Source organism: Ammospiza nelsoni, chromosome 3, assembly GCF_027579445.1.
Source record: "Ammospiza nelsoni isolate bAmmNel1 chromosome 3, bAmmNel1.pri, whole genome shotgun sequence".
Taxonomy (NCBI): Eukaryota; Metazoa; Chordata; class Aves; order Passeriformes; family Passerellidae; genus Ammospiza; species Ammospiza nelsoni.
The window spans coordinates 34772386-34797457 of record NC_080635.1 but is presented as its reverse complement, the minus strand read 5'-3'; the positions used below and the strand labels follow the sequence as shown (position 1 = coordinate 34797457).

Below are 25072 nucleotides of genomic sequence, written 5' to 3'. Positions count from 1 at the left end.
AAAAAATCATGTGAAAAACATTTAGTTCAGATACAAACTAAATATTTTATTGGCTAATACTTCATATATCCATTTGACATGCATTGCAAAGTGCTATAGCAATACAGGACAATTGTACAGACCATAAATACCTGGACATAAATGACATTTTACAGAGTGCTCTAGCAATGAGTTCAGACACAGCACTGATACAGTGTGGTCTCATTCAGAACATTGCTGTTCTTTGTTTCTCTCCTCTGCATCAATCCTGACAATATTAACATCTGTAGCAGTCACTAACCACTCTCATTGTGATACAGTGTCAAAGTTCCAAGCTCTGCAGGGTGTTACAAGTAAAACAGAAGGTTCTAATCCCCACCAAAAGTCCTTTAGCCAAAATTCAAATCAATGTTTGGACTTCAACACAACAACCAACAACTAAAAACCAACACATTAGAATATAAGTCCAGGCATCTGATGTCATAAAATGATTGTGATTGTTGTATTTTATCCCTTTTCATTATAAATCCATTTGGCACACTTTATAACAGCCTAGCCTCAGAAATAATTATTTGATGTTGCTGTAGATGTCATATGTGCCCTGTGTTTTTACAGCACTTCTATTGTAATTCAACATTAATTATCTTTCCAATTTATGTACTGCATAAAGCTGCAATATGAAATGCTAACATTTTACAAATGAGAAAATTGAGCTCAGCTCTGTCTGCTTTAATCCCATTTTACTTTTATTATAATTCAATACCAGAATCCTTCTCCTTCTTCACTGAGTTATTGACACTCTGAACACACACAAGGGAACTATCTTCTGCATAGAAAAGATACATTTATTATTTTCTTTTCCAAGAGAAGACCTCCAATTTCTTTTTCAATACCATTTAGATATACTTTCCTGCATTATGATCACTACTGAATAGCTCATAAGGAAAAGTGAGGTGACAGAAATACTAATATAACAGCATTTACCAGTTACCATAAATATCTACAACTGATGGAAAATGGTACATGTGAAGCAGATTAGAAAGTGATACCAAAACTGTGGTCAAAGAATGGAAAATACCCTCTTATTCAGAAGCTGAGTGATCCAACATATTCCTTAAATGTTGTGTGTCAAAAATACCATTCAAAGCTTTACTGCTGAGTACCATAATAAAAAACCATAAAAGCTAAAATATATAGAGAGCATAATGTATAGAAATGGAAAATACATATACAAATTGCTTCCTGCATTTATGATGGAAAGAATATATAGTGAGTTTCCCCAATAAGGAACTTTATTTTATTGCTTGTTTGGTTTAGCTGCTGTCAACAGCTGCAATCTTTGTGAGCTACTGGATTTGACCTGGTGGAAAATGCCACCATCTCAAAGCACCTCACAGTTCTTTTTGATCCTCAATGTGCTAAAGTGCTTGAGGAAGGTACAAATTCTCCCTTTCTCCAGCGACATTAGGTCCAGCTTTCTTCCTTGGTACCCCAGCACATAATTTTTAACAGAATCAAACCTGTGACGCACAGAAAGCTGCAGAAAACAAATCAGCTGACCCTCACACTCATGATTCTTATATTCATTCTTTAATGCCCATCACCAGCTAGGAAATACTGAGTATGTGACTCTGTCCTGGGAAGAATGTGCAGATGAGACAGAAGGAATTTTAGAACATCACCTATAAAATATTCCCTCAGATAGCTAAACAGCCTCATTCTAAATAACATTGCTGGTGTATTTTTCAGAACATGCTTAAGAGCAGCCTATTTAGCATCTTCAGATAGGATTTCCTCTTGACCTGTTTTGGAATACTCCACTGAACTTAAAGTGCACAGGCTGGCTGTTACTGATCTATTAGTAATTCAGACAACAGGAAGTAGTGCTCCTGCTTCAACACCATCCCTGACCAAAGCCTTTTGAACTGTGTGGCTTTTAACTGCAATAGCTTTGTTTGTTGCAATCAGACACTGCTCTAAGCTGCAGTTTATCTTTCATCTAGACTTTGGAGAGCTCACAAGTAGGGATTGTCTGAGGTTCTAGCCTGATCCATGGCTAAAAACCACAGATCAATCTGTGGAGCATCTGGATTCTGTGAGTTGACTGTGGTCCATAGGCAATCCCAAGAAGAAAGATCTGTGGAGGCACTCAGTCTACTGGCCATCCCCAGTAGTCACAGAAGCCAAGATAAATAAAACTCTTCTTTGTTTTAGTTGGTGCTTAGTGCATACCACGATGGAGGTATAGTACTGGTCCTTGGGGTGAAATCAGCCGAGATTCCTGAAGCACAACTGGTGTTTCTTAAACAACACCCAGCCTTGAAAATTACACATAAATATTAACCACCTATTGATCCAAATTCCTGTCTGCCCAAGACAAAGAGCTACTATTCACCATTCTGGCAAAATACAAACAGATTAACCTTCATGGAAAAGAATCAAGTCAACAGCACCATAAGTCTCCTGAGCTTTAACACTCTCTGGCTGGAAAGTGTGCCTTCCTGCAATGGCCTGGATCTGCTCAGCTGTTGGTGAGAATCCAAAGAATGCAGCTATCTGCTTTACACTGGCACTCAGGTTCTGAAAGCAGTACAGTGAAAGCAAGATATGCAATATGCTTCCTCTAAAAAAGGAGTCACCCACTTGGGATGTGCATTGCCATCATCTACTCATTTCATTCATTGTTTTCTGTGTTGCATTTCTGTTTTCTGGAGCTTTGCTTCTGTATAGCCAGACTGAACTTGTCACTAAAATCAACTCGATTTTGCTTTTTCAGAAACCTGTGCAATTTCCTCTTAATTTCAGCAGATTTCAAGGAACGGGCTCAGATGTGTTTTGGCTGTCAGTAAATAGCATCTGCTGCACCCCTTTCAGGTCTTCATATATCATGACCATAATATTCTTATCTTCAACGTGTTTGTTCCAGGTGACTTCAGGTTCAAAACAGGATCCCCAGCTGACTGTAAAGAAGAGAAAAAAAACATTGGTGTGATCTTTCTTTCTAACTGGGTGCGCTTTTTCTGTTCAACTGAAGAACTGCCTTCTGTTGCCTGTTAGTTACATCAATGCAGACAAAAAGAACAGCCTGTCCTTTCCGTGGTACTGTCTGTACAGGAGAAGGACAGAAGCTTCCTCTGAAGGTAAACAGTTTGCACACAAAAACATTAATCTCACCATGTCCTTCTCTTCTGTGACTATACTGTCCTGTAAACATCTTTTAACAGACAAAGCCTGACATCTAAAATATGGGTTGCTAATGATGTATTTGGTCTAATGTGGAGAAACACTAAAGAAACAAACTGCCATTTTATTAACACTTTGAACCTGCAGCATTTCCTCCAATACTAAGTAGCAGAATGTTCACCCAATGCCATTGTCCAGCTGCCATGCAATTCCCTCACCCTTTGCTGGAAGAACACATACCCAGAAGCAAAGCATCTTTTGGACATTTTCCCCTTCTGGCATTCTACGGCTCCCTTACTGTGACATATGGCCATCAGGAAATTAATTATGGCACAGCTGTTTTCCCACTGGCCCCATTCAGTTGTTTTAAAAATACTTTTTCTGTTGCTTTTTCAGATACAATCAGTATCTGTGAAAATACAGATCTGTCATGAATCCTGAGAAGAACTCATCCCTGGAGCTGTAACTGGGGACACTTTGTGTTCCATTGTTATGGAAATGGAGAACTGAAACAGCTGTATCTTAAGGGTTTTGAAACAACACCATTATGTGGAGTGGGAGAAAGAGGACACAATTTTAGATCACTCATCTACCCTGGAAACCACTGTGAGAGAATAACCAAACATTTTGCAAACAATAACATAGTGGGAGTACAAAATATTTTATTAATAAAGGCATGTAGAACAAAATTATAACATAATCATAATAAAGATCTTATCACCACTTCTAAGATTTGTTTATGTCATGAAGCAACTGTACAAAGATGTAACTGAGAGACTGTAATATTGTCATTGAATACTATCCCATAACTACTTGGGAAATATTAAAGAACCATTTGTCAACCTCCTGTCAGGAAAATCTCCTTTATAAAACCACAGCTGTTACAATCATCTCCCATTTTTCAATAATTTTCTTGAAATCCTTAAGAGACTGTAATCCTCAGAGAAGCATAAACATTGCTGAAAACACACTATACACATTAAACATTTTTGCCAAATACATTTTATTTTTTCCTGCCTCATGAAGGAAAAAATTACAATAATACATGGAAAAAATCTCTATCCCTTAACTAATTATTTGTTTCCTCTATGGTGCATCTTGGACGTGCTAAGTATCTGCCACTGCTCAGTGACCAAGTACCAGAAACACTCAAGTTTTAACCTCATGAGTCTTTGCAAGGGGACAGCCAATGTCCCAGAGACACTGCTGCCACATTCATTCCCATCATGACTGTGAACAGTCAACAGAGTTGCATAAAAAAAGAAATCCTGACACTCCAGCAATTTCAGAGCACTGCAACAGCTCTACCTATGTCCCTGCTTATGTCAACTCCAGCACCCCTGAGGCCACTGTAAATTGTAGGGGGTGCTAAGAGAGCCCAAGTTTCATGAGACTCCCACTGTCTCCAAGTTGTTTTCCCTCAGGGCCACCTGCTTGGGTGCAAAAAAAGGATATGGCCTCAGAATTAGTCTTGCACACTGATACTGTCAGAGAGATGAGGCTTGTTCTTGGAAAAATAAAAAACCCACTATAAGTTTGTCCTTGAAAATAGACTTGGGGAGGTGATTATAATTCGGACGTGTTATCAAAATCCTTAGAAATGGCATCTATTTTATCCTCTTCAGAATTAAACAGAAACAGAAGAGAAAACATGTTTTTTACACAGGTGCAGCAATGATTTGTGAGAGTTTCCTGTGTGAAAGATCAAAAGGCATTAGTCATCCAAATTATCTTCTTTCCTATTTTAGGAGAAATAGCCTTACTTACTGCATGACTTCATTTTAACAACTTTTGTGCAGGAGTGCAGGAGAGAGAAAAAAACAGTTTTAAATGGAAAATTTATTTTCATTAAGATTATATTTACCTGGATCTTCACATTTAATACAATCAGTTCTGTGCTTACATGTATTCTCTGGACAGTTGTAAATATCAAATAATTTAGATAAGCCATTTCATACCTGCACTAAGAAACCCAGAGAACAAAATAAAACATGTCTGAGGTTTAAATAAGATGTCAGAGCCTTCTCATTACAAAGCTTAATTCAGTATAACAATCATCAAATGACAACACCAAAGCACTCAAATGTTTATAAACAAAGTAATGTTTTCCATTAATGAGATCCTCAACAGCTTTGTAACTGTGACCTTCCTGAATCACTTCTGGAGGCAAAACTGATTCAACAATGCATTTACTATTTTTTTAATATATTCATAACATAGGCAGTGGTGAAAATGATGAGAGCTTTTCTGCCTTTTACAGAGAGACACATTCTGGGTAGGAGAAGGAAGGAATTAGCAAGAAACTCCACTCATTCTGCTGGGGGAAGTGTCTGCCTCTCTCCACTGCCCTGGGTGAAGGGCAAAGCAGAGTCACCTGTTCACTGCCACTGCCAGTGCATGTCCCCAGCTGTGCCTGTAGCTGTGTCCGTGAAGAACGTGCCAGAACAAGTGCTAGAAGAGCTGTTCCCCCAGACACCTGCGTCCCTCCCCATCCCTGGCCCTCTGGAAGGCATCTTGCAGCAAAGCCTCTCCCATGCTACATGCTCTCCCATGCTGCATCCCATTCCAGCATGAACCTGTGGCCTGTTCCTGGAGCTGCACCTCCGAGCCAGCTTCCCCAAGGCTTCCGTGACTCCCCCTTGCCCAAATGCTGCTCTGCCGACTGCTGGCAGGACAGGGCAAGGGCACAGGGTGTTCCCCTTGACCCACAGCTGTTACAGGGCTTGCAAGGGTCTTCAGGGTGAAGAGAGAGGTGAGAATCTTGACTTCATGTTCAGAAGGCTTGATTTCTTAGTTTATTATATATATACTACATTATAACTATATTAATAAGAATAAAGTTCTCAGAATACTAGCTAAGCTAAGAATAGAAAAAAATTAATAACAAAGCTCTGTGTCCAGGCAGAAAGCAAGAACAGCTCTGCTGTGAGCGGTCAGTAAATCTAAACATCTACCCAAGACCAATCACAAATCCACCTGTTGCATCCTACAGCAGCAGATAACCATTGCTTACATTTTGTTGCTGAAGCCGCAGCTTCTCAGAAAGAAGAAAAATCCTAAAGAAAAGATTTTTATGAAAAGATGTCAGTGACACACAGCCCCCTCCCCGTGTCCTGGTCGGGAAGCGCCCCCCGCAATGGAGTTGTGGAGCTGACACTTCTATTTCTGCCTGGTGGCACTATGGCTTGGCGGGTCCGAGTGTCACATCATGGGGCTAGAGGGAGCCCAGCAATTTCTAGTTTCAGACTGGGGCAGGTAATCTTTCCTTTTCATTCTTTTTCCTCTAGTCTTGCCTTTTTTCACCCGGCATACAGGCTTTCCCACCAGAGTGCCTACCGGGTAACAAGGTGCTGCATTCCTCAGCACACCATGGGGAGCTGTGTGCCTGCTTTCCTACTGAACAACTGGCAGTGGTCTTTAGCAAAACATTCTCCTGCTGAGCTACCACAAACTGCCCAACTTAACAGTGTGAGATCCCTTTTTTTCCTTTATCTACTTATCCTTTGGCCTGAGCAGGAGAGGTTTACTGAGTTACTAAATGTCAGAGACAACCCGTATCATTCTCCACACCTGAACTCTTCCAAACTCTGTGAGAAATAAAAGCTAGTGCCAAGATAGGATAAACAACCTCTGAGTAGGGTCCAGCAGGAGTCTGGACCCAAACCCAAAGGGATTGTGGGCTCCTTAAAACAAAAATGCATATTTTACATTTTGTGCCTGCTTCTGTTTATTTGGCCTCTTACAGTTCAGTGCTCTCACAGCTGCTATAAATTCACCCCAAACACTACAGGCATACTTTTTAAGCCCCTAAATACACTACAGTTTCTTTCCACATCAGAACTTGCAAAACAATGCAAATTCTATATGATAAATGAGACCCTGACCCAGGATCCTCTCTGGTTAGAGCCACAACTGCTACAATGATAATGCAGTGAATTCCTTCCTCGGATCCATGTTTTCTCCAACAACCCTAAGCTTCTGCTGCTTGGGTTCATCCTGTTCACTTAAAACCCTCAGAGCAGGAATTACTTTACTAAGAAATCCCACTGAGTACAAGCAATACTTGCAAACTCAGCCACCAGGGCAAAGAGAATTGGAAAATTAATCACCCTGTAAGAATGAGCAGCAAAAATATTATATCTAATCTTACAAAACACTAGCAGAGGTGGGAGAAAAGCATCTTACATAGAAAATTAAGGCCCTATTAAGGAAAATCTGAAGAGCTTTTATTTTGGCAATAAAGTCAGTCCCATAATATGAGTTAATAGCAATATGAATAACAGAAGACAATGAAAATGCAAGGAATAAGATGACTGTATCTTTACAAACAGACCATGTGAACCTGCTTGTATACGGGGCTAAGAACTTATAGATAGCAACAGAAAAAACTTATAGAAGCAACAGATGAAACTCCTAGTTCTAAAAGATGTTACTATCAACACAGACTTTGCTCAGCCAAGGCCAGGTTAAATTCCTGATCCTAGAGAAAAAGAACAAAGACTTAATAGAATTATGAATAGGTTTTTCTTTCTTTTATATAATGAAAGGGGGGTGCATACTGGAGGGGAGCATAGAGCGGGCGATTCAGGAAGTCTGTGCCTTTCAGGTACCTCAGCCAGTGGGGAAAAGGAAGAGGGAGATGCAGTCAGAAACTTAGGGTAAAAAACGGGGCTGTATCCCCCAACAATCTGAGCGACCTCATGGGAAATGCCCATGGCCTTTATTCGAACGAAGTTACAGAGCTCCTCTGTCTCCTTTTTGGACATAAACCTCTGGCATAATTTATTAATTTTCCTGACACTTGGGAGACACACTGATTATTTATTTCAGAGTTGCACAAACTCAAGTGCTCCAAGGTATTCCACAAACCAAGCACGCCAACTATCAGAAGTTCTTACTATTTATACAATTTAGCAAACTAAGGAATTAGTGTTCATTGGCTGCAAATGACATAGTTCCCTTATTAATTAGTCTTCTATCTTCTGTTAGATAATGATTGGCTCACTTCTCATGCTCATCAGTCAACATGCTTTCTCTTCCTGTGGGTCGGTGGTTCTCTTGGGTCCGTGGCCATGAGTTGGTGGTCACAATCTGCCCCTGACAGAAATTACCTTTTACCCAGTCAAGCTGAGTTTGCTTTGTCAGTTTTTTCCTAATCATGGGGGTTCTGCTGTATGTCTTTGTGCCCACTATCAGTAGTCCATTCTTCTCGCCTGGCTTTATTAAACTCTCCCTACATCTGAGATTACTGAAGCATATGGCGCCCAAGACCTTAACAAGGCAATTCTACCGACAAGTCACTTGTATTTCTAACTCGTGGCCATCACTTAGCGCTCGCCTGTTACGCGCTACCTGCCGCACGGATTAATGTCTTTTCTCGCTGATTAGGCCGGATGTACAACAAAGCCCGCCCTTTCCTAAAAAGATTTTTACACAGCCCACATTTTACACCACTTGCCTCCGGGCGGCCCGAGCGGGGCCGCGGCCATGACGGGCCCGTGAGGCGGCGGACCGGCGGCGCCTGCGCAGCGCTGCGGGCGGCGGAAGGCGCCGAGCCCCGGCCATGGCGCGGCGCGTCCTGAAGGGGCTGCTGCTGCTGGAGGCGGCGGGGCTGCTCGGCGCCCTCCTGCTCTACCGCGCCATGGACCGCAGCCAAGGTGCGGCGGGGCGGGCGGGGGCCGCGCCCCGGCGGGGACGGGGGGCGGGCAGGGGAGGCTCCTCCGCGCGGGGGCCGCCGGCGGTGCCCGCGGAGCACCACGCACAGCCTGGGCTGTGTAAGGAAATGCCGCCGTGTGGGGTCAGGAGCTGGGCTGGCGTGAGTGCAGGCGCACAGGGCTGGCTCGCTGGCACTAGGATTTACCTCTGAAGAACGAGCTGCTGGTGTAGCTTTACAAACCCAAGCCCGCGAGCAAGCAGTCCTTCGGGCGCCAGCACGTCACCACACCCGGAACAAAAAGGAATCCTGCCCGGTGTTATAGTAGCAGCACAGGGCCGGATGAGTATTTGAAAGGAAGACAGGCTGCCCGCAAATGAGGCAGGAATTGATCAGTCCTATTCCAGGCACCTGGCGTTGAGCCCCTGAAGGGATGCCCTGGCTGTGTCTGGGTCTCGTAGCCTTTGCAATTTGACATTTCCCAGGCTGCGGACAGAGCCGGCTGGCAGGAGGCGGCCCCCATTGTCTCCCAGATTGTTTAATTTCAGTCTCTTAGACTCAGGATTCCGTGCCCAGGTAACACAGAATAAGCAAAGCCCCAGTTTGGTTACTACGAGGGGGCTTGCTCTGCAGAGCAGCAGCCTTACTTTGCATGCAGGGCTCTGCAGGGTGCAGCACTGGTTAGATAGACCTGTGTCCCTTTGGAAAAGGAGCTGTCCTGCCTGCAGGGTCACGGTGAGCCAAAAGGCAGCTGCTGCTTTGGCTGGGAGGGCAAAAATCCACCCATTTCAGCAGCGGTGTGGTCTTCATGCTGAGTGCAAGCTGAGCTTTACCTTGGCATCAGTTTGCTTTTGTTTTCCAGGACCCAGATGGTGTCAGGCAGGCTCTTAAATTTCAGCCATCTTTGCATTTTTATTAGAAAATACATGTAACAAAAATATGGAGAACAGATGTTTTCAGCCTACTGTAACTTGATGCTAGGCATTCATATTTGAGATTTTTTTCTCCTCTTTTGCAATTGTTATATCCATTTGCATATTCTCTATAATTGCAGTTCCATAAGGTGCAGTGGGCTAATCTAACAGCTCAGTGAACTCAGAGGCTTTTACTGCTTTTTTTGTGTTAGTACTAGAATGGGTAACATCCTTTTACAAGCTGCTGTAAATAATTAAAATGGCATAAACCTGTTGTGATTTTCTACTGGGTTGTCAAGAGCGGCCCGCGGAATGATTCAGTGAACATCTAAATCTGCACAAGGAAACAAAATTTCCCTGGTTTTATGTGCATGTCAGTCTACGAGAGACATGCAGCTTCCTGTGAGCTGTAGGACTTGGCTATCACAATTGTGAGGAAGCTCAGAAAACACTGCAATGATAGGGCTGCATGTATGAGTAACCTGAATAAAGTCTCTGAAATTATTTTTTAAAAATAAATTCCTATCACATTGTTTAATGGTGGCTGTAACTAGCCAAATTTAAACAAATTTTGATGAAACAACTCTGGTTAGAAAAATAGTGCATTTAATTATTCATCTTAATATACGCTGGGAAAGTAACTGTGATTTATCTTTCTTGTCAGATTTCAGATACACAATGCAGAAGAGGTTTCCATCAATTCTGGAAGGTGAGTTTGTAGTCGCTGGCTTCAGGATGGCTGAAGCTTCTGTTGCATCTCAATATATAGAACAGTATCTTAGGATGGCTTAAAATTTTCCCCAGGAGACACTGCAGAAGTTTTTATTGTTAAGGCATGGCTGGAGTGTCAGACTGTTGGACAGAGACCTCAGAGCTGGAGGGTTATACACTAAATAAAATCAGCCACAAAGGGGCTGCTCATTACATATGTCTAACTTAGAGCTGACATGGATTTTCCTATTTTTCAGTTTATTACAAATCCAATGAGCGGTCTGGAATTCATGGCATAAGGGAGAATGACCAGATGACATGGTTAAGCAGCAAGAACTGAAGTAAGAAAGATTAAATAAAAAACTATTTAAGAATAATTATTTTTAAATGTCCACATCAAGTTCATCGTCTTGATTTCTTGCCTTTGAACTTGTTTTTCAGCCCTCTGTGCCTGAACTGTTTCTTCCTTTTGATGATGCTTTTCACATCCCTGTTGTGAAGCCACTTGTCTCGCTCTATTTCCCACTGGATCTGTTTGACATCTGGAGAAGGAAAGATGAGAATTTAGGAGCCGATGGATACCTCTGACCATGATGTGGCATGCAGATCAATCATGTCCAAGTTAAAACTTGACTACTGTATTTATAAAAGTTAATAAAGTGCAAACTGCCTTTTTTTCTGAGAAAGCTGCGGGTTTTTTTGTTTCACAAAACAAACCTACCATCTCAGAGTTTTAGACACTGCTTTGTATTTTACTAATGCTAGACACGTTTGCATTAGGAGCAGTGTTTATTCAAGCAGCATATACACATATAATTCATTAGAATTACTTTGGGAAAACTGCTTTCTGCTTCACTGACACTGCAAGAAGACAGTCCAGTAGGTAAGTAAAGACAGCAGTACCTTATGCTTTCCCTTCCCAAGGAATCACAGACACTTTACCTTGCAGAATTCACACAAATGCTTGACAAAGAGCATCCTGCCTGTCCCTGTTCAGAGTGAAAGGGCCAAGGACAGCCTCTCCCTCTTTTCTGAAGCCTTATTACTCCACTACTCCCACTTAATATTTAGCACTGGGCATGTCTTGTCACCAGAGAAAACTGTGACATTTTCCTGATGCTGAGCTACTGTCCCTGCTGTGTGTGGTTTCTGACCCTGTATTCCAGTTAAAGGTGGTTCATCTATTCATGTACAGAACCTGAAGGGAAAGAAGTGAATTTCAGCATTACAGCTGCCTGCTACTTGCAGTGTGTACTTACTCGCGTTATCTCTGTTGGCCATGGCGTTCATTCCGATATTGTCGAACTTAGAGCCAGCATTTTCATCCAGCAGATAGCCAAACTTTAAAGAGAGAAAATTCAGTATTCTGTTACAAAGCAACAGGTGAAATGCTTGAAAGTGCTTTTTGTTCAGCACTGATCAAACTCACCTCTTCTGCAGATGCCAGTATACCAGCATCTTGGAGTTTTCTCTTCTTTCCTCGCCTGGATCCTTCAAACAAAGAGTATTGCTCTTATGAGACACAACTTCAAGTTCCCAAAGACACTAAAACAAGTTTTACCATGTTTTAAATGTTTAGAACTTTTTATTAATGAGATTGTCTGCATTAGCTATGCTGTAAATCTTTGTTCCTCACCCCCTCTAAAAAAAGTTTCCAACCAAGAATTAAATAGCACAAATCTGTGCATCAGGTGTAACAGATGCACAGAGCACCAGTACAACTTCATCCTTCTTCAAAATTCGTCCTTCAATTCTCATCTCTTCAACAGCAGACTGTTACTGTGAATTATGCTGGCTGGGGATAACCTCCTTTTCATTTATGGTTTATTCAAATCTGAACCTCGATCCAAAATGTTATAATCTGCTGTAGTAAATCCCTCTATTTGCTGTAGTAAATCCTTCTACTCCAAAGGTTTTTGAACTATTTTATTTCTATTAAGCTTTCATGTCAGTGTTTTCTTACCTTCCAGTGATCCCGCAAAATTCATATCTTTCTTTTTCTTGCCCTTTTTGCTGACAGATTTCAGTTGCTTGTCATTGTTTGAGTCTGATAGGAAAAAAACCCAAATACATCAGTCTCCAATTTTCACACCATGTACATGTATTTAAAGTGCAGCAGAGACTAAAATTCATTTCTAGGCATACTTGTCAAAATGGTCCAAGTCTTTAAAAGGCAGTGCACACAAGCAAATCTAGTATTTCCTCAAGCTGGACCATTAAGAATTGGTCTTTGGTGTGCTGTTCTCTATGTTGTTTCCACAGCACCAGAAGGGAACGATACTATGATACATAGAATACAAAAGCTAAAAGCAGGCATTAGGTAAACCTTGAATGTCTGCATGGCAAGTTTGGTGAAATAATCTCATGAAAGATTGTGTTAACAACTGTATGAGCAGTTTGCCTCCTCTACCCTCAGTCATCTTCCTGTGACATTTAGTTATTAATTGAATACTCCATTAATCTCTGCTTTTCCAGCCACATGCACTGTATTCTGTGTAAACTGTGCTTTTCAGGTGAAAAAATAAAACCATGCAGATACAAGAATCAGTTACTACTACTCCAGTGGTAATAAAAAATTGAGTGCATAGCTCTATTACAAGAGTAAGATGTTAATTGTGAGACAGCCATTTCAATAAAAGTAACTTCATCTAAAAAAACCCAGCATTAACTGTGTCTGAAGAAACACAAAAATTATCAATTACCAGATTTTTTTTCCCCCTTGAGCTCTTTTAATATTTCTGCCTACTGAAGCCAGTTATTCATGTATAAATTTTCAGAATGAAAGAAACATGTCTCATTTGGAAGTTTTTGATGCCTAATTCCCACCCTCATCTAGGAGCTTGTGCCTGGAAATGCTTCTCTTAAAAATTTCATTGTACAGAGAAAGGCTTGTCATTTCTTTGGTTAAAAGCCAAACTTCCCACCTAGATAACTAAAATGGAATTTGCATATGTAATTACATATTATATAACCTATTTTTAAAGCTTTTTCTTCTTGCTTTTCAGTAACAAATGGCACTTTACCTAGGTCATCATCATCTTCAGACACATCCATAAATACACCTCCTTCTTCATCCATATCCTCTTCAAAGTCTTCATCCATACTTCCTAAGGAGACTTCCTCATCGTCCAGATCGCTGAAGTCATCTTCATCATCAGAATCCTCCCAGTCAGCACCAGATCCCTCACCTTTCTTGTGGCCCTTGGGATTTTTTTTTATATTACTAAAAGAAGATGAAACAAGCTTAGCACTTCATCTGGAAAAATGCTGTTTGCATCTAGGTGACTGGCAAAGACTATGTTAGGAAAGTTCAACATCATTGCAAAGTACTGCAAATGTAGGCTGAGACCTAAAATATACATATTATACACTCAGGTATGTTTTCAACATTGGTATAGGCAGTTGTGTTATAAAAGTAAACTATTTTAAGAAGTTCTGGAGAGAATCCTACTCTGAAATTAGCAGAAATGACAGCTTGAGTATTTTATCTCCTCTGGGTGTTTGCTCCTTTTCAGAAAGTCTTTTCTGTAAAACACAAACTGCTCTATTAAACACCAGTCAAGATCACAAAAATGTTTCAAGTTTCACTAGGAGTTTAGACTTTAGTTCTGCTGTTGACTTAAGTGAAAAAGTCTCTGTGCAAATTCAAATGCTGCATTATAGATACTTTGAGTAAAATAGAAGCTGCTTAATCATTTACAATTGGACTCAATGAACCTAAAGGTCCTTTCCCACCTAAATGATGATTAATGGAAATGCTGACTGCAGGAGAACTGAGCTCTGTGACTCTGGATCTCACAAAGCTTGTTAACTGTGTTAGGTCCAGTTACAGCCAGTACTTATGGCAGCAATGCCATTATGCCTCATTCTACTTCCTTTTGTACTTGGTAATTCTCAAACACAAACCCGAGACAATGAAAAACAAGATTTTACACTGCTTACTGGGTCACTCTATTGTATAAAATAAACAATTAATTAATTAATTAAGATAATCCAATACTACAAGTCTCATTTAAGGACTATAAGCATCCCAAAGTCACCACTATGGGACATGCAGAAAACCTGCATTACTCAATGTAAATCTGATATTGCCTTTTTTGCAAGGTGGTATTCTAAATCGTTCTGAAAAAAGTCTATCTCCTTCCACAGAGGAAACTCTATACATGTACTAAGACAAGAGGAGTAAGAACTAATCTGAAGTCTTACCCAGCAAAATCAAGGTCATCCTGGTCAACAACGGCATTATCAGCAGCTTCAAAAGAATCTAGGGAGAAAGAAAAATGTTATTACAACAAAGAAATATGCAAGTCATTGCATCCAGCAGGTACCTTCCAGTACCTAAAGGATGCCACAAGAGAGATGGAGAGGGACTTTTTCCAAGGGCATGTAGTGACAGGATGAGGGGGAATGGCTACACAATGAAAAGAGTTTAGATTAGGTATTAAGAAAAAATTCTTTACTGTGAGGGTAGTAAGGCACTAGAACAGGCTGCCCAGAGAAGCTGTGGATGCCCCATCCCTGAAAGTGTTCAAGGCCAGGCTGGATGGAGCTCTGAGCAACCTGTCTTGTGGAAGCTGTCCCTGCCCATGGCAGGAGGGACGGTATGAGGTGATTTTTAAGGTCCCTTCCAACCCAAGCTATTCTAGGATTCTAGCATTGCAAAATATCTGATTTTCAGATATAGGGCCATTATTTGAAGCTTCTGAATTTATGAAGCAAATTCTCATGGGAGATACTACTAATAAAAGACAAATGCAATTAGTAACAAATTCTTGTTGTAATAAGACCACGTTAATTGAGTCACTAAGAACCTGACAAAAGAATGCAGAATTCTCTGAAAATACTGTACAAAACACTTATGGAGATTTAACTGGATTTTTTTTTAATACATATAAGTAAAATCTGAAATAATAAAATAATGGACATTTTCTGGTACACTAACAAATTTAAATTCTGGAACAAATCACACAGCAATTCCAAAGCAAAGTACATGCTACAGGAAGAGCTAAGGCTACTGCAGAAGTTTGCCAATGACCATCCTGAACTCATAATCTCATGAAAGATGTTAGAAACTATGAGAGAAACTGTAAGCAAGACTGAAAAAGGCTAGGCAGTAAAGAAAAAATAGAGGCAAATGTTACATGCTGTTAGAACAGGTTACTCAGACTTAGGAAGAGAACAAAAGGGCATGCCACTCATGAGTGTAGGTTCAAAATCAGACAATTCCCAGCCACTCAAACAAGCAGACTACTGCAGTGGAGGGAGCAAGGCCCCTTTTCCAAACAGCCACCCAGGCAGCTCACACAGCACATAGCAGGAGCTGCTGTCAGCAGTAGCACAAAGAACACTGGAAAGCCAGTTTTCTCCCACTGCCATATTCCTCTATCTGGCTCCTTTACACAATATGAACTATAAAAAGGATAAATTAGTAATTTGAAAAATCTGGGAATACTGGGATAGTTACTGCAAGGAAGAACACAGCCTTACCCAATGCTCTTTCAAATTCGTCATCATCCACATCTTCCACACTTTCTTCATCATCCAGACGCTTTTGTTTCTCTCTCTTCTTATCAAACTTAGAATAAAATCTGAAACAACAGACACAAAATTACAGGGGATGATGTTTGACTCTTTTATTAAAGAATCTGCAAATTGTTTCCCATGTATGTTGCCAGTGGAAAACTCTAAGTGATGGTTTCAAACACATCAAAAATCAAGAGACTTGTACTTCCTTTGTTTATCAAAAAATCAGCCACAACTGTAATACTTAAAACAATGAAATTTCACTGGCCAAAGGTGGCAGAAGTTATTTTCAATGTAATGAATTTATAAAAAACCACAACAAAGATGTAAAAATCTGCCTTAGATTGAGAAGGAAGAAAGGATCAAAATCAACTTGAATATAATTGGGAAAAAATAAAGAAGACATTCACACATCAAGTTTTATTACATTTTCTCACACAACCCTCTTCTTTTGGGTCTTAGTTTTATCTTCTGTCAGCCATTTTCACCTTCATTTCATGTTAAAGAACCACCAAACACAGAAGGCAATTTTGACCATATACAAAAGAGTACTTTGTACAGAAGACTTCAAATGTGTAATCTCAGTTTTAGCCATCCCCAATGTAACAATAATGTTAACTTTTCACATGGGGGCACATTTTTAAGATGCTTTTCTTTAATCTTGAAACTAACACCGCTATTTTATTTATTTAGTAGTAGTATATTCCTCAATACTACAGTATCAATTAATTTATAATAAATGAAGTTAATTCAAATAATAATTTGCTAAGGAGACACAAGTAATCCGTATTTTGATCCAACAAAAACAAATCTTTGCCAAATGCGTATCACTTCAATTTTAGTACTACAACTGCATTTTTATATTATAATCTCAAAGGAAATTCAAAGAAACAGAAACAACTATGAGTAATAAAAATCTAAATACTCTGAAAGGTAGCTCCTCTTTTTTTTTGCCTTGTTCCATTCTAAAAAGCTTTGATGTTAATAACATAAACAAGCTATATTCCAGCTGTTATTATATATACCTCTAATGTGTAAGAATTACAACCCACAAGATATTCACCATTACCCACTACTTAAGGCTTCTCTATTATAATGTCAGCTAACTTAATTTACTTCAGCTACAAGCCCCAATTGCCTTTGTTCATAGGTGATATTCTTTCCTAAGCACTTTTGACAAATGTAAAAATTGTGTCCAAGAAAAGCACTAAGTCATTCAAATGAATCAAAATTTGCAAAACCTTGAAATACCAGAGAGTACTTACAAAATGCAGTGGGTTTTAATGGCACTGCATTAAAAAAACAACACTTAAAATGAACATTCGCAAGTGTTCCTTTACCTGTGAAAGAACACTTCATCCACTGGGATTTTGCTTTCATCTTTGGCCCGGAATTCCTTACTGTTGACTGCAAAAAGAAAAAATGAACTGATTCAATCCAAGTTGAAATGCTGGTTATTCTTTCCAGAGGTTAAGCAGCACACACAGATAGAAGCAGACACACGGTGTCATCCATTCAATAATGGGGAGCTTATCTGAAAACCTCTTCAGACCAACACAGAAAGCAATTCTGACCATATACAAAAGCGTAATTTTTACAGAAGACTTCAAATGTGTAATCTCACTTTCAGCCATCTCCAATGTAACAATACTGTAAACTTTTCAGACAGGGGCAGGTTTTTAAGATGCTTTTCTTTAATCTTGAAACTAACATCACTATTTTATTTATTTATTAGTAGTATATTCCTCAGGACAGAATTGCTCCTAAATTGCTCCTTAAACTCAGAATAAACTAAAAAATGTGACAAAGTGTATAGGCTAAAATTTCTGTTTTCAGCTTTAAGAGCTGTAAAACCAGCCATAAAAGTACATCAGTACATAACTAAAACCTCTGCAACACAACAGACTCAAAGCTGGTGGAAAAGCACATCCCTGGGAATGCTACAGAGACACTGTACCTCTTCTGTCCTCAAGTGGCATGTTTTACTGATAGTTTGCTCTGGTTTTTTAACTGCTGGTTTTTAAACTACATCCTACTCTTGACTGTTAGAAAGTGGGACTGGACAAAAGGCAGCTTATTTCTGGAGGCAGGAAGACTCTAAGCAAAATAACAGTGCCAAAGAAAAGATACCTTACACTCATCCTTAAGCTGCAGCTGTGGCATTGTATGGAGCAATCCATATAATTTAATGAAAGAACTTAATGTCATTTAAATAATTATATAGATCCTTTTTTTCTGGTATTTAAGCCATTTTTTCAATAATAATAAACAGAATAAAAATGGCTATAGAATAACTGACTTTCTCTACATAATTTTTTCTTGAAATGATTCAACACATCCAAAGTTCCATCTGTGAAGATTCCATACATCCTTACAAGAAGATGAGGTCTGATCCTGAACAGGAGGCATGACCATTGCACTCCTGATGGATGGCACTTTCTTTTATTGCTAAAACAAACAGTATAGACAGTGCAGATAACACATCAACATCAACCAACCAAGGATTTTTTAGTCATCATAATCTTAACTGATTTAAGGGGCAGACTTACCTGCAAGATTCTGCATATCCTTCATAAACTGCTTCTTCTTTGGCTGCATTACCACACTGCTGGTGTTTTCTGTATCAGAATATAAATCAGAGAGAATTTTTATTTTATGACTATTGATACAGAACTGTTAGGAGCAGCTGTCAGACAGTGGGTTGTGCTGCCATCCAAAATGACCTCAAGAGGCTGGAGAAATGGGCTGACAGAAACCTCCCGCAGTTTAACAAGGGGAAGAGCAATGTCCTGCACTGAAGGAGGAACAACCCCAGGTACCAGTACACACTGGGGGCTGCCCAGCTGGAAAGCAGCTTGGCTAAGAACACCCTGGTAGTCCTGGTGGACACCCAGTTGGCTGTGAGCCAACACTGTGTCCCTGCAGCATAGAGGGCTGATGGTTTTCCTGGCATTTGTCAGACCACACTTGGAGCCCCGTGCCCAGGTCTGGGCTCTCCAGTGTAAGGCAGACATGGGCATACTGCAGAAATCAAGGGATGGGTCGTTAAACTGATGAAGGAGACTCCACCTGAACACCTGGAAACACTTTTTCACTGTGAGCACAACTGTGCACTGGCACAGATTGCAGAGAGGCAGTGGAGTCTCCACTCTTGGAAACATTCAAAAGCCATCTGGAGAGTCTGCTCTAGGTGTCTCTGCTTGAGCCCACAACCTCACAGGTCCCTTCTAGCCTCAACCATTCTGTAGTGTTCACATCTCTCCATCCCTTGCTGATTCCTGCAAAGGGAGCAGTTCTGCACTGCAGGTGTGAGGGCCAGCAGGATGTGGCTGTCAGCTGGCTCTGGGTTGCAGACATCTCTCCACAGCCCTGAAGACTGATCCCACTCCTCTGTTCCACCACTTGCACCCCAAATACTCAACAAGGCCAATCTGAGAGAATGACAATTCAGAGAGCACCTACAACCAGGATCACAGGTACAGAGAGGTGCCTACCTTTGCCTTTGCTGAGCTTCGGATTTCTGTACACAAAGCGATCCAAGAACCTCATTAAGGTGAAATCCTGCAAAGGGTCACCGGAGTACTGAATGTGATTTCCCTGAAAGAAGGAAAAAGACAAAAAACATTAAGGTGTCCATTTTAGAAAGACACCATCTAAACACAGAGGACTCAATCAGTTCAAGAACAACATTAAAACATACTTTAAAAAGAGAAAGATTTGGGGATACAATACCACATAACCCTGATCAGATCCTTCTTTTTGCAATTTCACTATTTGCTTAACTAAACCACAACTCCTTTGCTTTGTTTCAGTGATAAACTGCCTGGCAATGTACTGTGCTAACAGCATGTTAATACTCAACATCATTTCACCATATATTCAAATGAAAAACAAATATTTTAAATACATATCTGTGAAAGTTGGAGTGGTTTTTGCATACAACAGTATTTTTAAAATTATTTGTTACTGTAGTAGGGTTTCCCATATTTAAAAAAAAAATTAAATGAAAGGATATTAAAAAACCTCTAATAAAGCTTTAAGCATTATATAATACCTACATTTCTACAAAACTAAAACTTTTGTAAGCAATATCCTTTACATATAACATTGTCATTCCATGAAAAGCTTGGCATTTTAGAGTATGATAAGAGCTCTGCAGAGCTGCTAGTTACCCACAAATTGTAAGGAGACTTGATAATGTATTTTTTCAAATGGCAAAAGATACCGGACATAAAATATCAAACCTCAAAGCAACAAGCTAGCAAAAGCACTTACTTCTAGAATCGTTTTTGCAAACAGGGCCACAGACGGATGAAAATGTTCAGAAAGCTGAAAAACATGAGTCATTAATTTATTTCTAATTAAAAAATACATTGTAAGACCACTCTGTGACTTACTAAATAACAGACATACACATAGCCATGCAAGGCTGATGGAAACACTTTAACAACTGAAGAACTTCAAGTTCTAATCTTTTATTTGCATTAAATACATTTTTATTTACAATTTTATTTAAGTCAACACTAAAAAGCTTTAATGATCAAAGCTAAGATCCAATAGTCAAAAAATATTATTATTGTCCAAATCCCCACTTTAAAAATTTCTATTCCCCACTCAAGAATATCAATATTGTATGGAACATATACAAGCTTAAAGTTAAACAACGTGTCAGCTTTAACCTCTCTCTTCAGCTACTTCAAGAATAACCAAGTTCTTTTCCCTCTCTTCATACAAGGGCCTCACTTTTAAACTCAACAACAACAATTCAAGAATGTCCTACCTTTTTCAGTTCCCAAAGGCTTGTACTTTCAGCACCACAGTACAAAGGACTTCTGTGCAGAGGATCATAGGAAGCTTCACCCTTCCTGCCTGTGGGGTGGAGGGGAGCAAAACAAATTTTCTCAGGTAACTTTACCAGAGTATTATTCTTATTTCCCCCTAACAGTAATGCTGCCCATCACTCCCAGCTGGACAGGCCAGGGTTCATCTGGCAGCAGGACAAGGCTGTATTCAGCTGCCCTTGAAATACACTAGTCAAGAGTCTCATCACTGCTGAGGTAACAGATAAATTGCTCTGAGTGGTTGCTTTCAACCAAACTGCAATTTAAAAACTAAAATAATGTTTTAATCACTGAATCTTACAACAACTCTTAACCAGCATGTCCCTGTTGTGGACTCTTAGCTGTTAAATTATCTATTTTCTTGCCAATTTACCTCCCATATTCAGATGATGAACCCACGAGGCTGATGAATTTGAATTGTTTGTTTTAGCAGAATTTTCCATTGTGCTTTTCTTTTCATCTCCTACTTCTTTGTCAGCATCCACAAATTTTTCCTCATCCTCTTCAGCCTCTTCTTGATCCTTAAAGCACTCCTCATCATCTGACCCCTAAAAAACAAAAACCATTAGCAAACAGCTTTTCCTATCCATATTTACTCTGATTTTTTAGAAAAACATACGTAAATTTCTTGAGCTACTTATAAAAATTCAAACAAATTATGGCTGATGTTTGAAAAATACGGATTTTTGTCCTTGATATAGTACTTAAAATAGAACTTTACTGCTTAGAGCACACAATTATAATGGTCCCTCCCCATCTCAAGAAACATGTTAGCAAATGGTTACTAAAAGACAGGTTAGGAAAATGTGCTTATGAAAACAGCTCTTATTGAAAAAGGAGTGAGATAAAGAAACCATCTTATACCATGTGATCCTGTAACTGGGCCCTTAACTCTGGTTTTACTTTCAGAAGCTCAGACAGAAGGTACAGGGTTCCACAAATGAAGGGAGGCATTTGTCCACAAGTGACTTGGAGCAGCCTCTTCACAAAGGCCTTCACACGCCGCAAAACGACATCTGCCTTCAGAGACTTGTAGACAAGATTTAGAAACATGGATGGTTTGGAGCACGTTGCTAAAGCAGGATCCAGAAGCTTCCTGTAGGACACACAGGAGAAATTTTGCTGATTGTCACAATGCACACAGGAGAACAACTGCTGTTAACAACAATTACCTACATTTTTCAGAGGGCGATCTAAAAACAGTTTGCTCCTCAGTATTCCATACCATTAATTTCAATCCTGAACTGTCAGGAGCTGTGTAATATTTCTGGATATATATGAGACACTGAAGATTAATACAAAAAAAACCAAACTGCCTTGGTAAACAAAATATTGCAAGAAAATAAAAAGAAACTGAGTTCAACTGAAAACAGTTTCAAGATCTGAGTTATTCAGTGTTAAGAAACTAATCTGATTTGTTCATTTTAAAAAAGAAAGCAAATGGTTAAAAATCAGCACACTCCACAATCAGATCAGACACTTGTACTGAACAGACAAGTTCATTTTCTGTTCCAATTTTTTTCCAGGCTGCCAAGCACAGTAAGACCCTTAAATACACTCCACATTCTCAGGGAACTTGAAATTCTTTTTTTTTAAAAATCAATAACTTCCCCTTAGTCGTCTAAACAGAAGGCTGTAAGGATCCTATAAAGAATCTAAACAATCAGCTGGCACAAGAAAAAAAAGCAGTATTTTTATAACACAAGGCTTTCCAGCTACACAAATTAAATAATCTAAAAAAATTAAGATAATATTCCTCCTCCTCAAAATAAGGAAAAAAAAAGAAACTATTTTAGGCTATTTACAGGCCAAACTTATAGGCCTAATTACTTTACAGGCTAGTACCTGTAAACATGATGTCAGAAGGAACAGTTATCAATTAGTTTCAAATAAGATCTGGAAGTAAAGCAAGCCACCAGAAAAGTGGCAAAGGATAAAATGCACATGTGCTCTCAGGACTTATCACTGTCTTTTGTTTTTATCCTTATGTTAAATCAAAGAAATCATCAGCAGCTTCCAGCTTCTACAAAACATCAGGAATTTTAGCCAAAGAAACACGAAACTAGGAAGATCTTAAAAGCAAAGTGTTTCTACAAACTTTAAATTAATGGTGACTACCATAAAAATGAAATTTAAATTAAAATGAAATGAATATAAAAATGCAAACCTGCCACTTACTTGTACAGCGCTGTATAGTACCTGTCCGACACAGTCTGCTGAGAGTCCATCACTTGGAACAGCAGCATCAGGGCCTGGACACTGGTACTGAAGTTCACAAGATGCAGAACTTTGAACAAGGTGTTCATTTGCTCTTTCACTTTCTCATCACCAGTCTCAGCGTAAGGGTAAGCTCTGTTTACCCCACAAAGAAGAGCACTGAGCATTTTGGATTCAACGTCCTTTTTCTTTATGCAGTTCCGGAAAAAGGAGAAGTACAGAGTTATCAGCCTGTTAGCCAGTGCACTTTCCTCATGACTGAGGACTATCTGATTCAGAAAGCAGATAGCATAATATTGAGTTTTCACGTTGATGTTTGAGCGGTACAGCAGCCTCTCCACCTCACTGCACACCACTCCCTTCATGTTTGGATGCTTGTGAAGCAACGTCTCCAAGAGATAGGAGGCTTTGGTGGCGATCTTGTTCTGAGGGTCACCCAGTTTGTTCACCAGCAGAACCAGCAGAGCTTTCTCCTGCTCGGGCTTGTTACAGAGCAGCTCGTGGGACACTGCCAGCGCCCGGGATTTCGTGGCTGTCAGGCAATCATGGCTCAGTGTTTCCAAGGCCTGCACGAACTCTGCTATGTGCAGCTTCAGGTGATGCTCAAAGTACCAGAGGATCAACCTCCTGTCTCTTGAGTCCTTGTTGCCACTCGACATCTGCACTATGCTGTTAAGGGGTCGCTGGGAGAACGACCGCAGTTTCCGATTGTCTGGTAAGATATCTGTAATAAGAAGCTCCTTGAAAGTATCCAAAGCCATAAGGCTCTGCTGCCTGCTGCCCTTTTTCTTTATGAGGTTTATCAAGTTCTCAATGAACTGGAGACTGTGGACAGCACTGTCCTGGATGAGAAGGGTCATTGCTGCCATCCTGTCAGCCAAGGTACCCGAGGACACAACAGTTTTAATCCATGCAGCAGAGGCCCCCTTCTGATACTCTGTCTTATTCTTAAACAGGTCTGTCTCGTGTTCATACAGCTTCTGAGCCAGGGCCTTGTACTTGGACAAAAGTGTGTGATTCTGTGGTTCTGGAGAGAACTCGTTGGTGTATTCCATATCATACCACTTACCTCCTGGTTTGATCAGGATTGCTTGCCTAGCATGAAATTCAAAATCTTCTTCCAGCCTTTCTTTCTTTGCGGAAGGCTGCTGGCCCTGATCACCACCAGCCTGCTTTTTCTTGCTGTCTTTCACACTGCTTGCCTTTTCCTTTCCTTTTTTTTCTTTTTTCCCCTCTAGTGAAGGACGATTTGTTTCCTTTTTGCTTTTCTCTTTCTTTGGAGGCTTCTCTTTCTCCTTGCTGCCGCCATCATCATCATCCTCATCCCCCTCCACCACCAGGCAACTGTTTGCATACTTGTTGAGCCCCAGGGAGCTGACGAACGCCTCCAGCTCCCCTTCCTTCAGGTCATCGATCGTGTCCTTCTTGCCGCCGTCCACCATCTCGCTCTCCTCATCCACAGCACATAGCATGAGGTAATCTTGCTGCAGAGACAGGGCACATCTGTCACTGGCAAGGTTTGCCAAGACTCCCAAGGCTTCCCCACAGAATCCATGAATGGTTTGGGTTAGGAGGGATTTTAAAACCATAAAGTTCCAACCCGCCTGCCATGGGCAGGGACACCTTCTCCTAGGCCAGGATGCTCAGAGTCCCACGCAGCCTGGCCTTGGGCACCTCCAGGGATGGGGCACCCACAAGTTCTCTGTCCCGGTGCCTCACCATCCCCTGAGCACAGAACTTGTTCCCAACACCTGCGTGTGCCCCGCAGACCCCGCGCCCCGCAAGGGCCCGTCCGGGATGGGGGTCCCGGCCGCCACGTGCTCCCGCTCCTCCCGCGCTCCCTCACCTTGGTGCCGCCGAGGCGCAACACCTCTTCCAGCGTGAACTCTCCCGCATCCCCGTCTCCTGCTTCTTCGTCACCATCGTCGTCCTCCTCGCCGCTGTCGCCGCCCGCCTTCCTCCGCTCCCCCAGGCCGAAGTCCCAGAGCGCGGCCGCCATCGCTGCCCGCCGGAAGCGCTGCCGCGCACACGCCTGACGCGCCTCCGGCAGG

At 40.7% G+C, this 25072-nt stretch overlaps 1 protein-coding gene and 1 long non-coding RNA gene across 2 annotated transcripts; one reads left to right on the top strand and one right to left on the bottom strand.

Annotated features, from left to right (window-relative positions):
- Positions 1 to 8629: 8629 nt before the first annotated feature.
- Positions 8630 to 11126, top strand: LOC132071219 (uncharacterized). Its single transcript, XR_009418081.1, has 4 exons — positions 8630 to 8819; positions 10394 to 10438; positions 10698 to 10781; positions 10882 to 11126. It is a non-coding gene; the product is annotated as an uncharacterized LOC132071219 (long non-coding RNA).
- CEBPZ (CCAAT enhancer binding protein zeta) lies at positions 10316 to 25022 on the bottom strand. Its single transcript, XM_059468661.1, has 16 exons — positions 24868 to 25022; positions 22983 to 24505; positions 21669 to 21900; positions 21178 to 21352; positions 20744 to 20832; positions 20239 to 20292; positions 19458 to 19560; positions 18513 to 18581; positions 17304 to 17370; positions 15928 to 16028; positions 14647 to 14704; positions 13464 to 13663; positions 12404 to 12487; positions 11870 to 11931; positions 11700 to 11781; positions 10316 to 10982 (listed from the first exon to the last, which is right to left on the bottom strand). The coding sequence occupies exons 1-16, from the start codon at positions 25018 to 25020 to the stop codon at positions 10843 to 10845; spliced, it is 3192 nt and encodes a 1063-aa protein (XP_059324644.1). The 5' UTR covers positions 25021 to 25022; the 3' UTR covers positions 10316 to 10842.
- Between the last annotated feature and the right edge of the window lie 50 nt (positions 25023 to 25072).